General features: G+C 42.4%; 2 protein-coding genes across 5 annotated transcripts; one reads left to right on the top strand and one right to left on the bottom strand.

Moving 5' to 3' along the window:
* Positions 1 to 1,000: 1,000 nt before the first annotated feature.
* LOC101766045 (eIF-2-alpha kinase GCN2) lies at positions 1,001 to 10,502 on the top strand. 4 transcript variants are annotated; one of them, XM_022829113.1, is made up of 16 exons: positions 1,008 to 1,536; positions 2,196 to 2,402; positions 2,758 to 2,829; positions 3,284 to 3,465; positions 3,565 to 3,823; positions 3,989 to 4,211; positions 4,556 to 4,676; positions 5,159 to 5,371; positions 6,175 to 6,633; positions 6,795 to 6,865; positions 6,965 to 7,016; positions 7,318 to 7,713; positions 7,835 to 7,963; positions 8,062 to 8,231; positions 9,759 to 9,830; positions 10,321 to 10,502. In XM_022829113.1, the coding sequence occupies exons 4-16, from the start codon at positions 3,307 to 3,309 to the stop codon at positions 10,391 to 10,393; spliced, it is 2,397 nt and encodes a 798-aa protein (XP_022684848.1). In that variant the 5' UTR covers positions 1,008 to 1,536; positions 2,196 to 2,402; positions 2,758 to 2,829; positions 3,284 to 3,306; the 3' UTR covers positions 10,394 to 10,502. The 4 variants fall into 4 exon arrangements, with proteins under 4 accessions (XP_012703842.1, XP_012703840.1, XP_022684848.1 ...); XM_012848386.3 differs by having other exon boundaries at positions 1,003 to 2,402; positions 7,318 to 7,632; XM_004978983.4 differs by having other exon boundaries at positions 1,008 to 2,402.
* A 324-nt stretch (positions 10,503 to 10,826) lies between these two features.
* Positions 10,827 to 18,712, bottom strand: LOC105914918 (WRKY transcription factor WRKY24-like). Its single transcript, XM_012848148.1, has 3 exons — positions 18,211 to 18,712; positions 11,031 to 11,367; positions 10,827 to 10,947 (listed from the first exon to the last, which is right to left on the bottom strand). The coding sequence occupies exons 1-3, from the start codon at positions 18,710 to 18,712 to the stop codon at positions 10,827 to 10,829; spliced, it is 960 nt and encodes a 319-aa protein (XP_012703602.1).
* Positions 18,713 to 19,709: the final 997 nt, after the last annotated feature.

Here is a 19,709-nt window from a genome sequence, read left to right as displayed (position 1 = left end):
AGATGACTAAGCAGGTAGGGGATTTGATCTCAGCAACTCTGACCGGGCTTGCTGCTGCGGATGGATTGTCCGTGGTGGCATAATGATAGGGCCTACTTGTTGCTCTGTTCTTGGGCATGGTTTAAACATACATATTTTCTCCATCAGAAAGCTAGTTAGGGAGCAGTTAACAATCATATATATTCCCAGGGCTCCTCTTGTTGGATCTACAAAAGGACGTGGCAAAATGTCACCAGCCCAAGCCCAGGTGACAGGAGTGACCCTTCTTCCTACATGCGTCGTTGCGAGAGTTCCAGCGTCTTCCCGAGTCCTCTGCTAAAGTCATTCAGTCAAGACCGGCGAATACAGAGGCGGTCACCATCCCGGCGCCGCTGTCGCTGGTTCCCTCCTCCTGCCTCCGGTTGCCCCTCCGGTGCAGGAGGGGGAGGGGAGGAACCACGGTTCGGTATCCCGTGTTTATATCCCCTAGTTTTAGTACAGATCTAGATAGTGTTAGTTTTATACTGATGGCATCGGCTTCACCTGGCCAACCATGTTGCCGACGACGAGCAGAAGCCCAACGGCGGCGGCGGTGGTGGGGAAGAAACGCAAAAAGTCCATCCGAGCACACACAAGCTTCAGAAAAAGTCCATCCGAGCAGCAGAAGCCAGCTGCAAAGCAGCCAGCCGAACGAGCTTAATATACATCTATAAAGGAAGGCAGTGGGCGGCCCACCTCCCTCTCGCCGCTGACGAGCCGCCGAAGGGAGAGAGGAGAGGGGCTGGAAGCGACGGGATTTAGAGATGCTACTGTAGATAGAGGGCGGAAGGGATAAGCTCCAGACGGATCGGCATCAGCGAATTTGGTGACAGCATGAGCCCCTCTATGTCGAGTGAAAAGGAAATTTCAACGGATGCAGCGCAGGATGTGCGGCATCGTTTGTTGGGTGGAATTCCTTGCGCGCACACGATTAATAGACAACAATTATTTGGTAGTTGTGCAATCATGGGCTCCACATCTTCTTGTGTTGGGCCGTACTGAAAAGGGAAGCCCACTTTCCTCGTTTTCACCCTTTCTTTTTTTTTTCCTCTTGTTTCCCTTAGGAAAAAAAAAATCAATTGAAGCACAAACGAACAACAGAATCCTTCCTTCCCTACAAGCGAGGAGTCAGGTACCTCCAAAGATAGAAATCAATCCACGCACCAGAGGACCTCCCTACCTCCCTCTACTGCTGCCGTTATTTGAAGCTGCACCCGCATTGCTGGATCTGGATGGGCGTCCAGGCGTCCGCTCCTGTGGCCGGAAGCTCGATTTCCGGGCATTGGAGTTTGATTTCGTGGCGACCCTGTCGATTTGGCAGTTGGGTGGGGGATTGAGCTCGATTTTGGCGGCGCGGAGGTGGATCCTGCGCCAAGGCCCTCTCCGGCTCGCAGCTCCGCCGTACTGCTCCACAGCGCGGAAAAGCGGATGGCGATGGCGACCATAGGTTAGCGGCCGTTCGCGGGGTGCTGGAGGCGGACTGCCGATTGCCGAACTGGCGGCGGAGAAATATTAAAGGTGTTTCAATTTCAAAACATTTCTCCGAGCCTTCAGCTGTATATAGTAGAGGTCAAAAACCCAAGTGGCTTCTTATCTACCGCCTCTATTTAATTTATACGACGCCGTTGATTTTTTTTCATCCGTTTGACTATTCGTTTTTTCTAAAAGTATTTTTGCAAATAGATAAACGTATAAATTAAATTTAAATTTAAAGTACATTTGACAATAGACATAATGATATATATTTTACTTTAACTAACTAACTCGTTCAATAACTCGTTCAATATCTATAGATATTGATGGTAAAAGTTGGAGTAAAAAGTTAACGGCGTCGTATATTCAACTAACTCGTTCAATAGATATTGGTGGTAAAGTTGGAGTAAAAAGTCAATGGTATTTTAGATATTGGTGGTAAAAGTTGGAGTAAAAAGTTAACGGCGTCGTATATTTAACTAACTCGTTCAATAGATATTGGTGGTAAAAATTGGAGTAAAAAGTCAATGGTGTTATATATTTAAGAACGGAGGAGTATCAACCAGTTCACATGGTGATGGTAGCAAGATTGTAGATGTATAAATTTTATTCTAGGAAATAGAGGGATGGGCGAGTGCTGACATTGCTATCTGATGAAAGGAAACCAAATGATAGTGATGTATTTTGTATTCTTGTCTGTATAGAAGCAAATGTTGAAACGAGAACATATATTAAAAATTGTGGCGGAGTGTGGTATGTGCGCCCCCAAGCGTGTGGACTTTGTTAAGGCTCTCAGGTCAAAGAAATGAAGACGAAAAGAGGCGAAGACTTCAGATCTGGTATTGATGCATATACGTATGCAGCTCAAGCCATGTCTTTCGTCCCCATCTTGTCCCTCCCGTTGCAAACAGGTGCGTCTTATCTACTGAACTTTGATTGATTTGATTCATAAACTTAAACATTCTAGTGCAAGTCGTTCTGGTTTGGTCTGCTCCAGTGTACTGAATTTACTGCTGAAGTTGAGCGGGTGAAGCTTGTGCTTTAGACATTTTCTTTTCGTTCCAAGATTACATGTTTCTGAGCTTCAGCAGGGACTTACATAATCCAGAAACCATTATTTTCTTGCAAGATAGCACATGTTTTCCTGCAGCAAACTCATTGAATTTTCGTTGGTCATGGTTTCTACTTATAAATTGCTTGGCAGTTCACCTATATTCAGTTGTACCTGCAGGTTTTTAACTATTTTCTCACCATGATTTGATTCAGGGTTTTAATGCATCGTTGATAGTTCAGTTTCCTTAACCACCAAAAGGGCTACAGGCAGCATGTCTTCAGCAGGTACTCATTTCATTGCTCCTGCATGTGTTTAACACTAGTATTTTCATTTAATAGTTTTCATGAATCCAAAGAATCTAACAGATTGCATATTCTCATGGTAAACAATATTGTCTTTCTTGAGTTGGGAACATGTATGTGAAAGCATATATTCTTTGTGATCGAATAGTGAAGTTAATGAAATGGCACCCATACCTGTCAGATAAATAATAGCCAAAAGTGTTGGGTGGCTAGAAAGAGGGATAGACCTAGAGGTGTCAAGGAAGCTACATTTATATGATAAATTTGGGATTGTTTTCTATAGTTCAGGCTCCAAATTAAAGAATCATTTCTCCCTATTCTCATATTTTGGTTACATGTCACCCAAGATCAGTTCCAAAATTCCTTTTCATAGCTGTGCAGTTCTCTTTCCAGGTTTCATTAAAATTTATTCCTATATCTTATTTGAACTTTGAAGGCTATAGTTATTTGTAATTGAAAATGGACTCTGAAGCTAGTACCCACAATATCTTGGAGCACATGCTACTTAATAGAAACACAGAGCCAACAGATCTTCCTTTACCACTTCTAAAGGCAATCACAAATGATTTCTCTGATGATCTGCAAATTGGTAGTGGTGGGTTTGCGGTGGTTTACAAGGTGAATGATCCTCAACTCCCCATCCTAATTGCAGTTGATTTTTTAGTTTAAAAAATAGTGTTCGTGCGATGAACGCAATGGTGTGACTTTTGACTGCAGGGACTGCTTGGAAATGGTAAGATGGTTGCTGTTAAGAAGCTGAAGAACACGCTTGATATGGATGAAAAGAAATACAACCAAGAGGTTGGTTGTTTGATGAGAGTGAAGCACAAAAATATAGTTCGATTTCTTGGATATTGTGCAGATACGCAGGGGAAAATGTGTGACTATGGTGGCAAGTTTGTCATGGCAGATGTACGACAGAGGTTGCTCTGCTTTGAGTATCTTCCTAAAGGGAGTCTTCATGAATTTATAACCGGTAGGATCATGTGGTGGGATTGATTAAAAAATCATATATCTTTCCAGATTCAATACTGCAAAGGACAATATATTATACAAAGTATCTACCTTTGTGCTAAACTAGCGAACATATATCATTAAGGACACAAGGGTGTAAACACTCTTTATTTGTTTGCCTCTACAGACGCATCTGGTGGTCTTGAGTGGAAAAAGCGCTACCAAATAATCAAGGGAATTTGTGATGGCTTACATTACCTTCATGGTGAGCGTATTGTTCACTTAGATCTCAAACCAGCTAATATACTGCTGGATGACAATATGGAGCCAAAAATTGTTGATTTTGGTCTCTCCAAGTGCTTTGATGAACAGCAAAGCCGAGCTATCACATCTCAACTATTTGGATCAATGTAAGCTAGCTTGGTCCGTAGAAAGCTCTTATTCTTTGTTTCCTTTCTTTTTTTTTGCATTTAGACGACTAGGAGTAGCTTCTTCATTTTGAAACAAAGGGCCCTAACTCTACAAGATTGCACGGAAATTTTCAAGTAAGACTGGTTATCTTGCAAAAAAGTAATGCTTCCCTCAAATTTCAGACTGGCAAGATAGCTTCTGTGAGGCCTGATTTAGTTTTTGTTTATTCATCTAATACATATCCAGTTGGAGCTTGTCCCTCATGTTTGAACACCCCTACCAAAAAAACACTCTTTTTTTTTCCTGCAAATTAACTTATCAGTCCATACAAATTTTGGTGCAGGGGATATTTGGCGCCAGAATCCCATAGTCATGTGATGACATTCAAGTCTGACCTATATAGTCTTGGTGTTATAGTCCAAGAGATACTGACAGGACAAAAAGGATATTCTGAAGTTGAGAAGGTAGAGATATTTATTGCGACGTTATGTTTTTATTTACTTTACATAGCTTTCTTATAGAGAAACATTACAAAGTTGAGTGTATGTAGAACTTGAGTGCAAAAAGATTTATTGCACAATGTCAATTGTAGTATTTGACGTTTGGAAGTAAAACCCTTTTTCAAAGACATAAAACTTGACATGTTTTTAAATGACTTAGCACTACTGAAAAAGTTAGGGGAACTTAGAAATTTTAACGTGCCAAAATAGGAAACCAATACCAAAATTTTTCACTCATGCCACATGCCCACCAATGAGGCATGGATCTGCCCCTGCTCGGCCACAAGACTTCATGTTGCTTAAGAAATTTGGCCATCAGTTTCTGCACTCATGGGAAATACTATATATTATTTTTTTATCGAACAATACTATATATCGTTCAAATTCCTGTTTGGAAACTAGTTGCTCTTTTTCTTAAATAATAACTAATCATTCAAATCTCATAGGTACTTGAAAGCTGGACAAGCAGGTTGGAGATTTTATCAATGACACAGGTGCTGTTGGAACAAATACGAGTCTGTGCTAAAATAAGCATAGATTGCATGGACCCGAACCCAGCAAAAAGACCAGATATACAGCAAATAATTGAGATGCTTGATGTAGCAGAATGTACCGACGAGTTATCCAGAACTGGCATGAATGCATTGTCAGTGGCAGAGGTACGTTCAGTCATGACAAATAGCATGGTCCCACAAACACTACTTTGTAGGATGTCATCTACTTAGCTATTTTCACATATATAGTCAATTCCAGCTAAACAAATACCACTGTATTTCGGTGACTGTTAGATCCTAGAATCAGTTCTTTCCTGTCTGTAGCATTTTTAGAGGGGGAGGGGGTATGAGAAAATTTATTGGAGATTCCACACCAAGCCTAGCCTTTCATTTCCTTCTTTGAGACTTCGCTTCCTAAACAACCATGTCCTAAGCCATCCCAAACTTACCGGCCATGTTTTTCTTTCTTCACCTTTATCACCTCATCTTTAATTTGCTGTGCCATAAATGCCCAAGGTCATTGTGATCCAACTTACTCTTACAATATCAGCCTGTATGCCCGCCTCTTTGTGTCATGAGTAACTCCCAAGTCCACTGAATGTTTTTAACAATACTGCGAAAGCTAACCCTTCACAGAACAAAAGGAATGACAAAAAAAGGGGAATACTACACCTCTAGAAAATTTGCAAATTAGGTACCTGTTGTAGGGATGCCTGACTCCAATACCCTTGGCTGAATGCCGCTCCTGTATCTCCCTCCACCCTATTTTCCATATTCCTAATTATCACTGTTGGCTTGGCAGGATTTGAGTAAATTTCATAAAACTATAGATTGTTTCTCATAGTCATCGCAAAACTAAAGATATAAGAATTTGTATCACAAAACTACAGATTTAACTGTAGCTTTTTGTAATCGTCGTTCTGGTTTAACATGTATTCAGGTTTAACTTTTTGTGTTCTTAATTGCAGAGAAGCCTTGGGTACATTCACACTGATTTGATCGATGTCTATCCCATGGAGCTCCGCCTACCATTCAAACCAAACAAACACATCCAGTGCACAGTAAGCCTAATCAACAAGACAGAAGATGAAATTTTCTTTCTTATTATCCCAAACAACTCGGTGAGGTACATCTGCGCAAATGAATGCTATGTGTTGCCACATTCCACTTGTGTTTTCTATGTTGCAATTCAAGAGCAACTGAAGCCACCTTCAGATATGGATGGACTTCAAATCCTGTACATGAACACCTGGAGCCGGAATCATATCCCAAAGCACATCGATATGGATAACCACTCAAACACCACAATCCTGCTGGACAATCTGTGTGGACAGATCAGAGAGAAAGGAGGCGAAGCACACAAGGTGCCTTTGAATTTGACAATAAACTGTGACCCGGATACAGCAAATGGGAAAGGAGAGCCACATGTGAGTAGTATACTATGGCATGTCTTGTAAAATAGTTCCTTGTTTTCTTTCTCTTTTTTAGTTAATGTTGGTTTACATGAGATTTATTTCTCCACTTTCCATACTCTTTCTATATTTTCTTATGTTTGAGCATCTCTAAGGCTAACAGTCACTTTGTATAGGTTGCTCCGAGATTTCCCTTGTTTACTATTGGAGGTCTGAAATCTATAGATGTGCACCCTACAAAACCATGGTGAGGGTTCAACATATACTTATTGTTGTCCCAACATCGGGCTGAGTTAATAATTAGTTAACTTCTGCATTCATTCCTAATTATTTAATTATGTGACAGGATTTTGACCGGTCATGCCAAAGGAGTTTGCATTTCAAAGAAAAACCTGCAGGTACGTGCCTACTCACCAGATAATGATTTTGTTTCACCTTCGGTGTTGCAGCAAAAAAAAAAGATCTATCAAAAATGAAGATATATTTTAAGTATATCAATATAGTTGCTATAGTGACTGCATATATATAGCTTATTCTACAAAATTTGGCTCATGAAGTAGCATTTATTTGTTTCTAAAAATGTCGTGGAAATAAAGTACTATACAAAAGAACTGAATATATACAACTCATTTATATAGTTGTACTACCTTTTAATTTGTTCATATCAAAATTGTTAGCTTATGTTCATGTCATCGGCAGTCAAACACATTTGAGACATTCCACATTATAACAGAGGGTAAGCGTCGTTACCTCTCAGTGAAGTTTATTGCAAGACAACAATGGGCTGTATCAGGTGATAGCCGGGGGACAATTCACGTGTACACACATACTGATGAATTAGAAAATGTTAAGATAATTGATGCTCACAGCGGAGCAGTAAGATCACTGGCAGTTCATGCAACTCAACCTTATCTTCTTTCCTCGGCTGACGACCATCTGATAAAGCTATGGGACTGGGATATGGGCTGGGTTTGTACTCGGAGTTTTAAGAGAGACTTGTACGATCTACATCAGGTGACCTTTAATCCCATGGACACCAATACTTTTGCTAGTGTTTCTGCAAGCTTGGAACCCAATTTTCCTGCCAGCATTAAGGTTGCCTTCTCTTTTCCCTCTTGCTAAAACATATTTTCACCTCTCGAAAGAGTAAACAAATTTCCATGCTGTGGCTTAGGAGTAGTTTTGTTGTAACACATGCTTTATTGAAATTTTACAGTTCTGGAGCATTAATTCAGCGGAACCTACAACTGAATTGAATAGAGTTTACGGAAGTCTTGTTGCTTTCTACTTGACAGGTAGTGATCAGCAGTACATGGCCATTGTCGGGACAGGCGGGAATATAACGGTATATTTTTCATTGAATAGTTATTGAATTTATGCCGGACTGCTGTGTGCGTACGTATTGAACGTACGTTTAACCACTTCTTTGCTCTTATGAATCAGATCTTGGATGTGCTGTCAAGGACAGCAGTTCACACATGTAAATCAGATCAGCATAGTTACAGTTCAGCAACTGCTGTCGCCTGCCACCCAAAGTTTCCCTTGTTAGTTACCGGCACAAATTTAGGGGCGAATCGTGGGGGTGTCTTTTTGTGGAACAACTCTACCTATAGGTAATGCTTCTTTGACCACGACAAGGGAAGAAGCTCCCTTACACGTTTATTTGTCAGCATGCCTGCTAGAATTTCCTAGTGCATCTGTATTAAAGATAAGGCCGGTTTCTGTTTTACAGTAGATGATCCTATTGTCTCTCCTCTACATAATTAACAATGATTATCTGCTAATAAATCAATCCTTCAAATAGGAAAGTTTTGCAATTCAATAAATAATACTTTCACTAACAATAACGACTTATGGTAGACAGAAAACTTCAGTCTACTAGGCTACATGGTTTTATCATTATAAAAAAAATGAGTAAACGCAGTGTAGGAACAAAAACTTGCATGCTGGTTACAGCCTTATGATATACATCTTAAAAATTGAGCAATCTGGTCAGCAATCTTGTCTGGGGGCATGCAATTCGATCATAAACTTGCCAGCAGCTTTTCATCAAAAAACTTGCCAGCAGCTGCGGTAATTAAGGCCACATGGACATGACTGGATCCCAATATGGATGGAAGCACATGCACCGTTTGACTGGATTGCAGTTTTATTCCTGAATAATTAGGAAACAAATAAAGAGGGCCCAGTGTTGAGCCGAACAAAGGAATGACACGTCTTGTCTTCCTCACACTGCTGTTTCAACACCACATAACCTTTCTGTTTGTTTAATATCTCTTTTGGACCTGATGATCTGCCCAGGTGAAACATTTTTTTTTAAGTCTGCCCAGGTGAACATTAACCTGCCGCGCGCTTGTGGTGTAGTGCCACCTCGCCGCAGTCAGCCACCCTTGTGGTGAACCGTCCGATAGGGTCGGACCGTATGCCCTTCGTCCTTTCAGCACAGCATAACAAACTTGAATTTTGGCTAAGTCAAAGAACGGTCCGCCTCTGCAAGAGACCGTCTGCTGTACACTACGTGTTAGCCATATTCAAAGCACATTTTTCCAGTCATTCTTTTCACTTTTCAAACAAGATAAACCCATATGCATGCAACGCAATTGTTTGAACGAAGTGGCATTATAGAACCGTCAAGCAAATGAAATTGACCCCACTTGATAGTACGGCTATCTAGCCTAGCTACTAACCCGATCAATTATCATCCACTAAGCAACTTTTGACCGGTAAAATAGAAAAGCCCTACCATATACCTTTGCCTTGAGCTCTCCAATATAAATTCATCAAAGCAATCACCTTAGCATCCATTGAAGCTCAATTCATCTCCGGGACTAACCTATACTCATATTTCCAATGAAATTGTTAGTCCACAAACGTTGTCAATAATTACCAAACCCAAATTAGAGGCCTAGATGCTTCACATGGCTCGTCATAACCTAAGTACCATGGATCTCGATCAGCGCCACATGGACTACACTCCTGGGTGGCTATGCTGATGACCCAATTACCCCCTTAATTCAATATTAGTGAGAGGCTAACACTATTTTCATTAACGATGACGAGATTGAATGCGCAAGTACATACGGTTCAGTTTACCATAAAAATTACTATGCTAAAGGTTGGCTGCCTATTTGCATTGACAGGCTTGAGAGAGCATTTCAGTTTGAAGATGAGGTTAAAGGTTTTGGATTTACCACTGTAGATGGCTCTGAATGGTAAGGAACTATTCATGTAAACTTGTTATGAGCATTATTACATCTTCAGAAATAATAAATTTTACGTTGCATAGCAATATCAAGCTGTAACTTTCAATAAATAAATTATTGAAGATATGGACCATATAGGTGCCGGTAAAATCCATGGCCTACTGGCATTGTAGCAAAAAATAGGCACGTTAATTTGCCTCGACAGGGAGTTAACTTGGGTTGTGGGTGTACATCCATAACCTCGATCAACCAAGTTAGGCTGGGTTCTATAGGAGGTGAACATTTATTTGTATAAGGTTCTAGATCTAAAAGTTAGTTCCTCTGACCTGTCTAGCTAAAAATATGTGTTTCAGTTAAAGAATGATATATAGAAGTATTTGGTAAACTGAAATTGCTATGTTCATAATATTCGGAATGTCTATCATGTTCCTTTGCTCTTTTGTGTTGTATATATTGGTTTCACAAATTCCAAACAGCTAATGAACATTTCATTTTTTAGGCTTGTAATCGGATTTCGCAAAACAATACAAATGTTGGTAATAGATTTGCCAACATTGACAGGTCAAAGATAGAGTAGCTGGTTAAAGTACAGATCTAAGACTTGATTGGAAGGCAACAATTGTGATTAGGGAATTGACTGCATTCTTTACGTGGAGCCAGAATTTGGTTTGTTTTCCGCAATACATTTTATTGATTGAGATTCAAATACATTTTATTGTACTTGACGGATTCTGCATTAAACCTCCGATTCTTCGGTCAGGGAGCAGCATCGAGTGCGGGGAAAACATGCATGTCCAGCTTGAGCTCCTCCTTGGTCCTTTTTGGATCAAATTAAGACATTGCCCCCCTCTATCAGGTCCAAACGCTGGGGTTGCCAGCATAATGCACGCGTCGTCTCTGCCTCTTGTGTTGCAGTTGCAGAGTCAATGACTTATGTACCAGCAGCCCCTCACTCCCCGTCAGGCCGGGCATACTGCTGTTGCTTTCCGGCGCCGCGCGCTGCATTCAGATCGTGGTTGTGTTGTGCTTGCTCTCATAGGTGGTGACGAAGGAGCGCTGGTCGTGGGAAGCGCGCTCCACGTGCTTGCGCGCCGGGCAGCCGAACATCGCGCACTTGAAGTAGCTCCTGTATTAGGCAGAGGCCCAAGGCGACATTCACGACGCGTAGGGAGAACAAGAATGGACCTGTAAATTTTGTGGGGTTCTTACCTTGGGTTTGGGTTCCCCTTCAGCACCTTCTGCCCGTACTTCCTCCACCGGCAGCCATCGTCGATGACCTCGGTGTCGCTGACGGTCGACATGGCCGGCATTTCTCCAAACCTGCGCTCGGACGCGTTGCCGCCGCCGCTCTGCAGCACCTGCACCGCCGTGCCTGCAGAGCCCCTGCTCGTGTTCCGCGGCCTTGCGTGGTTATCCCTGCCCTTGTACGCGATCTCCATGATCTGGCAGTCGAGCGACCTCTCCAGCTTCTTCCTGGCGAAGCAGCCGGGGAAGGTACACTTGTAGTAGTCAGGGCCGTCCCCAGCAGCATGTTGAGGACCCTGTGCTAAAAGTAAACTTTAGGCCATACTTTTTTTTTTTTGAACGGACGGATTGTGCCATTTCTATTAATATAGAAGAGATTTACAGGTTTATTTTAGAAACAAAGGTAAAGGAAAACTCGACGCCAGCAAAGCGACCACCTATACTATATATACCGTATAAGGCTATACTTTAGGCCATACATATCATAGCAGTTAGTACATGTAAGTATGATTTTTTTTCTCTGCTCTGGACCTACTGGCCGACCGAGATGATGCTAGAATATGACATCACTTCACTTTGGTATCGTGCTCTTCGAATGTAAGGTGAACTAAATCTTTTTGAGAAATTTTAGAATGATTGGAAAAAATAAGAGTCATCCATCTCGAGAAATCTAAATAGAAGTACCAAGAAGTACCAAATTGGTAGGGAAGTAAAAAAACAATCCTTAAATTTAATTTTTATTAATTGTTTTCCGACCAAACGATAGAAACAAAAACAAGTACCGATAGGTACCGCATATTTGAGAAAAAACACAAATCGGAAGGTTCACCTCCTCCAATATGTCAGGTGAGAGACTATTCTCCCACATTGAACCCTCAAAAAAAGATATTTATTCCTATAAATATACGTTATTTTCTAAGTATCCAAACCGTATCGCTTCAAAACTGTACTGTATAAATTCGCATGATATGTATCCTGTATGCAACTTTTGCTTGAAAAGATATATCTAACATTTCTTTTACAAAAAAAAACTCAACTAAACACTGAAACATTACTCACATATGGAGGCTACCAAAGGAGGCTATTTTCACTGATGAAGCATAGAAGAGAGTCAGGAGCAAATGGGTGGATTGCTCGGTGAAGCTACGTACCATTCAGGTATATAATAGCCTCAACAATAACAAGATTTATGCTAATATATAAATATTTCGGCCTCTCTAAAGTTAAAAAAAATTAAGGGCTCTGTGTACAGCTGCTCAGGTTGTCGATAAGAGCAGTATTGCCTGCAGCAATCGAGTCCCTCTGCCTTAGGTTGTGGAAGCGTGGGCCCGCTCACTAAATGGGCCCCGCTGGTAGAAACCTGAGCATTTGTTCCGGTTAGTTGGTCTCAAATCTTTCAAAAATTCATCCAGGATAAAATTTTTGGGACGAGAGGGGTCCTTTAGTCCCGGATCATCCACCTAGGACTAAAGATCCTCTTTAGTCCCGGTTGGTGTTACCAACCGAACTAAAAAGTTTCAAAAGTAAAAAAAATAAAAAAATGCACCGCGGCCTCCGCTTGCCTCGGCTCCTGCACCGCCCACCTCCACCCCTCTGCCTCCACCCTTTGACGCCCGTGCGCGCCCAGCTGGTCATCCACCGCCCGCGCCCAGCCACCCGCTCACCTGTCACGCGCTCGCCCAGCCCGCCGCTCGCCATCCACGCACGCCCGTCCGGCCGCTCGCGCCGCCCACCCGCCCATGCTGCCCCTGCCCGCCCGCGCGCCCGCCTGGAAGAAAGGGAGAGAAGTTAGCACCGGGAGGAGGAAACGAAAGGGAGAGGAGGAAGAGTTAGCACTGGGAGGAGGAAAAGAAAGGGAGAGAGGAGATAAGGTGGAGAGTGAAGGGGGGGGGGGGCGCGTGAGCCCCTTTCGTCCCGGTTGGAAATTCCAACCGGGACTAAATCTTTTGTCCTGATTGGAATTACCAGCCGGGACAAAAGCTCCCACCGTTGGTGTTAGATTTTTTAGCCGTTACAACCGGGACTAAAGCGGGAGCTTTAGTCCCAGTTGATCTTTACAACAGGAACTAAAGCCCCTCCCGTGGGTGGTCTTCAGTGCTTCATTTTTGACTCGGAACTAAAATTAATCGGGATAAAAGCACTATATGGAAGATCAGTTCTAGTACCCACACGTTAGCGACGAACAGCAGAGGGGCGGCCGGACTAGTTGCTGCACGGGTTCTCAGGTTTCACTTCTTCCCCTTCAATTCGTACTTGCGCCAATAGTAGCCGTCCTCCGAGATCGTCGTGTTGCTGTACCCGCCGCTGCTCGCGCCCACATGCGGTGGCGGTTCTGTCGACGTGACGACGTCCGATGAGATCGCCTGGGACGGCGCGCTGAAGGCCGCTGCGTTGCCGCTCCGGTTGCTGGTTTGTCAATGGCTGCTGATGACATCCGTAGGCCGGTGGAAGCGATGCCTGGAAGGTCGGGGTTTCAACACGGCCACTTCTCCCACCGGTGCTATCTGCAACGAGAAGTCGGCCTCTTCTACTACAACCAGCGCCGTCCGAATCCTGAAGTCCGTCGCTTCGCCACGCGGCGCCGTCTAGAACAAGAAGTCGTGTGGTAAACAAACCGTTGTTTAGGTATAGATTCTGCTTTTCTGCTGGTACTCCAAGTACAAGTTAATGTGAACCGTCCATTCTAAGTTAATCTTACCCTTATTTGACGTTTGGAACAGACTAATTAATTTATATTTTTCGATTAATTCGTTTTAAATGTCATATATTTCAAAATGGAGTGAATACTTTATTTATCTTTTTTTCTCAAGTTTCTGAACTTAAACATTTGTACTAAATTCGGTAGTTGAAGTCTAAGAGTGTATAAAGCTATAACTATAGTCCGTGTCCACTGGTAATGGATAGTGCTGTTGACTACTACTACTTCTGACTAGACTTTTCTTATCCTTCTACCTCCCCCTTTTAAGATAGGCTGACGTTTGCCGTTGAGATATGAGGGAAGGGAGCTCTCACATCGCCTAGTGTGTTTGGGTGCTGGACCCTTGAGTGAAGAATCCGGCGATTTGTGCCGACTTCCTTGTTTGAGGTGTTGACCTCAGAGGTGTGCTGTATTGCTGCTTCCTTGATTGCTGTTGCTGCTACATAAACCCCAACAACCATATATAGGTTTTACCCGTGCATATAGTATATTTTCCCATTTCCTTAGCTTGCTGCTTTTGGGACTTGACATAGCCTACCCGCTTCTCGGGTAGATGGTGACTTTTCAGGGTCGGAGCCCGACTATGACTTCGACAACGACGGATGAGAAGACTAGGGATGGTTCTTTGCTTGAGTCACCTCTGGAGATGGAGTTCGCCATAGCTTTTGTTTCCGCTGCGTAGATGTTTTACCTTTCTTGATTTAGTCCTGATACCAGCATATGCCCTAGAGATGTCCTCGCTACTCATGTTATTTTGATATACTATGTTGTTGCTTTATATTTCTGTGTTGGTATGGATTTGTACTATCTGAGACAGAGATTCGCACGTGATAGTCTTCTTGGGACTGTCATGGAGGTTCGTAGGCTTGAATTTTTAGAAATGGGAATTGGGGTCCATTTCAATGGGAGATCCATAGTCAGAGAGTAGGGTTTACATCAGTGTTTACTAACTCATAAAACTATTTTGGCCCAGATCAAGGAAACACAACCATGCACGTTTAAGGTGAAACCAAATTGCAAACGTGTGGTTTTACGATGAATTGCAAAAAAAATCAGCAGTTTTGTGATAGAATTTTTTTTCAATTCGTAACTTTTTGGTAACACACTACGCTATAAAAAATTTGCGCCGGTGGGTTGCCTAACCGCCGGCAACCTTAAGCCAGCAGAAATGGGCATATATGCTAGCAGGTGAGCGCCCGCCAGCAGAAATGGATTGGTGCTGGCGGACGCTTAAGACGCCCGCCAACACAGATCGTTTCCCCTTTTGAATTTTTAATTTTTCCCACCATTTTTCTAATTTTATTTCCCACCAATTCCAAAATTATTATTTTCTGCTAATTTAAAATATGTATCTCCAACCACAAAGCAAATTAAAACATGAACAATATATAATTTTTCATACCATTAAACATACCACAGCAATATTACATAAATATGAAATATTCATATTCACTACTACATAAAAAACAAAAGAAAATATATAAAATATAAAAAGAAAAAGAAAGGAAAAAAAGGCCAGCGCGCGGTGCCCTCCTGCCGCCGTGCCTCGCCCGCCGCGCCATCCTGCCCGCTGCGGCCGGTGCCGCACCGCCGCGCCGGCCACCTTTGCCGTCAGGGCTGGGGTTGAGGGGGTCGCGCTAGCCTCCGAGCCCTGTGCGCCGCCGCCGGCCGTTGGGCCCCTTGAGTCGGATCCAGGGGCGCCGCGATCGCCTCTAGCACTGGGGCCCCACGCGGGCCTCTATGCGCCACCAGCTATCGGGGTTGAGGGGTGCTGTGTTGTGCCCTCCTGCCGCCATGCCGCGCTGCTCGCAGCCGGCTGGTGTCCTGCGCAGTCGTGCCCTCCTGCTGCTCCCCCGATGCTCCCTCCCCTTGGCCCTTGGAAAATGAGGTGAGAGGAATGGATAAGGATAGAGAGTGAGAGGGAAGGGATAAGAGGGGATGGATGCAGGAAGAGGAGGTTCTAGCCAATGGGAGAAAAAATCGACACGGATCGCTGATGTAGCAGAACGTGTTCCTTTCATAACCTTATAACGAAGTTTTGAGCAGCTAAACGATTTTAAATGAAATATTTGTCAACTATAAAAGTTTATATCTAGTTAAGCACTACAACTTTGATATAGAGCTTGTTTGCATTTGAGGTCATTTGAAATTTTAAAATTCAAGATTTTGAAATTAGAGAGTTTACAATGATATTTTGAGCTATTAAAAAACTTTAAATGAAAAAGTTGTCAACTACAAAATTTTAGATCTACTCTAAATCTACAACTTTAATATCAACTTTGTATTCATCCGAGATCGTATTTATGAATTAGTTAGTTCACAAATTACTATAGTACTAAGTTAGTTCATAAGCTTAAAGCCTCACTTGAGTTATATGAAATGTTGTAGATGAAGTATATATTTGTGAACAATATATATTCCAATTTTCTTACAATATATTGAAACTTTTATGCAAAGATTGTGAACTCATAAAATGATCCATACCAATTTATATAGTTTTTGGAACACGTTTAGATATTATTAGAATTTATTTTCACTAAAAGTTTTAATAGAAGTGATAAATGTACCTAAAAACTTTGTGAATCTTTCAGGGACTTTGTGTCTTTAACGTCATTTTTCTGAAATTTTTTGATCTTATTTGTGAAAAAATTAGTTCAAATACATATTAATTCCAATAAACATCCTTATAATCATTTATACCTTAGAAAATAGTAAATCACTTATAATTTTTTGCAACGCCTACACAACAACATATACATAGTCTAATATATGTTAAAAATATATCGTGATATGTAAAACAAAGTTTTTAACTAGTTTAAATTTTTTTTATCCTTCCCATCCATATAAATTGAAAAGTATTTGTGCTAGCGGGTGATATAAGAACCTGCTAGCACAAATGAGGATTTGTGCTGGCAGGTCCTTATGTCACCCGCCAGCACAGGTGCATTTGGCAGGTTTTGACGGAGTGGGCCCATAACCTTTTGTGCTTATGGATGTCAATATCACTCGCTAGTACTGGAAATCCCATGAGCTAGCACAAATCTTTTCTGACCTAGTGACATGGCATATGTTAAATACTTTAGTTTGCTATACAATTATTTAAATTAGTAGTTTAGTTTGGACGAACAATCTGTAGTTTTTAAGATTTATACTTGAAACTATTAGTATAAACCTAGCAATGTAAATATAGTATCATGAATCCATCCTGATTCACATAGGGTCAAGGATTCCACATTAATACGCGAAAAAAGGGATTCCATGTTAATACGCAAAAAATAAAAGAAATTCCTAGGAATTCAATTGTTAAGCTGAGACTAAGAGAGAGATCCATCTCGTTTACTTTGTAGAACCAAATTTGATGGTACATATGATACTGGTACGAGAGACAATGAGACATGTAGGCCTTTTCTGTTGAAACTGAACATGCTCTACAGTTTAGAGTTCTCCAATCTGACATTACCATCACATACCGTGATTCGTAGAAGAGGATTAACACCTCACACCTCCTTATAAAAATAAAAACTTCACACCAGTTAAAAGATATGTTACGTTCAACATTAGTCCTCTAACTATTGTGAAAGTCTGATTTCACCCTCGAGCTGTTAGGGATGGATTTCGCCAAATTGGAAGTCATATCTTTTCGTACCACATTTTAACTTTCTAGACAATAGTTGAGGACAAAAAGGAGACTACCATTGAAAAGACAAATGTCGATTGGAGTGGCCAATAGTTTAATGGGCCCTTATTACTGCAGAGGCAGTGAAGCTCATGGAGTATATGTCACTCACTCCTACTTGTCCATTTGCCTGTTCAATACCAGAGTGATGCTGGTTAAGTGGTTATGAACTATTAGTGATCGGATATTATCTGTAGTAGCGGGGATCAGAGAATGAACTAAGTTTTCTAAAAAAATATATTTAAACTAGTTAAAAAATTATAACTATGGTCCATTCAATGTGCTATGAATCTTGTGCCACTTCCTCATCGCAAAAGTTGTATACAGTTAGCTACTAAATCTGAATTCACAAATGTTGCTTGCCTTATGTTTGTCAAAATGTCTTATATGTATGGATGGAGTTAGTATCTTCACGTATGCTAAGCTGATACGGCGCGAGTGACGGCGAGGAGAACGCTGGGGAGACTATAGGAACAGGTGAGTCTGAGAGTTGGAGCGCAACAGGTATGCCGGCAAGTTGTTGTTGCCGGCGGCCAAGACAGATTTCTCCACCACCGTCGAAGAACAACTCGCGCCCAGAACAGGGGAGAGTTTATTCCTTTGATAATCCCTAAACAATCTACTAAGACCTTTATATAACAGGTCAACTAGCTTATCCAATTCGTACAGGACTCTTTAACAAATCCTAACCAACTTCTATTAATCCTGGCGGCTTGTAGATGGGATCGTTGTGGACTCCTTACCCTTGCGCCTGCTGTAAGTATACTTACGGTAAAAGGAGTCCACAACATTTCCCCCCTCCCCGAGAAACAGGTCATCCTCGAGCTGAAAGGAAGGATAAGTCGCCTTGAAGTCGTCCACCGGTGTCCAAGTAGCATCAGCAGTCGATTGTCCAACCCACTGTACCAAGACCTCCCACACACCACGGAAAAGGCGAGCACGCACAATCTTCTCAGGAGTAGGCACGGCGCGACCATGAACAATGGGTGGCAAAGGCAATGGCTGTGCTGTAGTAGGAGGCTCCCCGACAAACTTCTTCAAAAGAGCAACATGGAACACATCATGGATGCGAGAATTTGCAGGCAAGTGTAAACGATAGGCTACCGAGCCAACTCGAGCAAGAATCTGAAAGGGCCCGAAGTACTTAGGACTGAGCTTCGTCAAGCGAGCAAAAGTGATCCCGGCAGCAGTCCGATGATGAAGACGCAACCATACCCAATCACCAACAGCAAACTCCAAATCCCGGTGCTTTTTATCATGCTGCTGACGCATAGCATCCTGAGCTAACAGAAGACGCTGTTTAATCTCGGACAAGAAGTCATCGCGATAACGAAGCTGGCGATCAACAGCTGCAACCCTGGCAGCCCCAGGTTGTAAGCGCAGCAAGGTTCGAGGCTCCCTGCTATAAACCACTTGGAAGGGAGTGGTACCAATGGCAGTCTAGTAGGAAGTATTATAGCAGAACTCAGACCAAGGGAGCCACTGAAGCCAAGAATGAGGGCGATCTCTAGCCAAACAATGCAAGTACATGGAAATAGTCCGATTGGTCACCTCTGATTGGCCGTCAGTCTGCGGGTGAAAGGCCTAACTGAGCAGCAATTTAACATCAACCAAACAAAACAATTCCTTCCAAAAATTGCTAGTGAAAACCGGATCACGATCACTGACAATTGAGCAAGGAAACCCGTGGAGCCGAACGATGCTCTCAAAGAATGCCCGAGCGACAGAGCTTGCAGTGTAAGGATGACCCAAGGCTATGAAATGAGCAAATTTGGAAAACCTGTCAACCACCGTCAGAATCACCGATTTTCCGCCCACGCGAGGAAAACCTTCCACAAAATCCATAGCAATATCATTCCAGATCTCCGAAGGAACAGGAATCGGCTGAAGGAGGCCAGCAGGATGCAAGTGTTCAGATTTATTGCGTTGACACACCGCACAGCCATGGATGTACTCACGGACCAATCTGCTAGCAAGAGAGCTGTAAAAAGACAAGTGAAGTCTGTGTAAAGTCTTCTGAATGCCTTCATGGCCAGAGGCATGTGCATTTTCCAAAAGTTGTTGCCAAAGGGAAGATCAATCTGGAACATATGCACAGCCGTTGTAGAGAAGCAGTCCATCCACATCCGACCAGCCACTTGGGGCAGTTCCAGCGACAAGTTGAGCCTGCAAGTCAATTGCTCGACTATCCCCAACCCGCTCTTCTCGCAGGGCCTTAAAAACCTCAAATGACGACATAGAGAGGGCAAGAAGGGACCCAACTTCTTCA

Source organism: Setaria italica, chromosome VIII (genome assembly GCF_000263155.2).
Source record: "Setaria italica strain Yugu1 chromosome VIII, Setaria_italica_v2.0, whole genome shotgun sequence".
Lineage (NCBI taxonomy): Eukaryota > Viridiplantae > Streptophyta > Magnoliopsida > Poales > Poaceae > Setaria > Setaria italica.
This window is presented reverse-complemented; position numbering and strand designations above follow the sequence as displayed.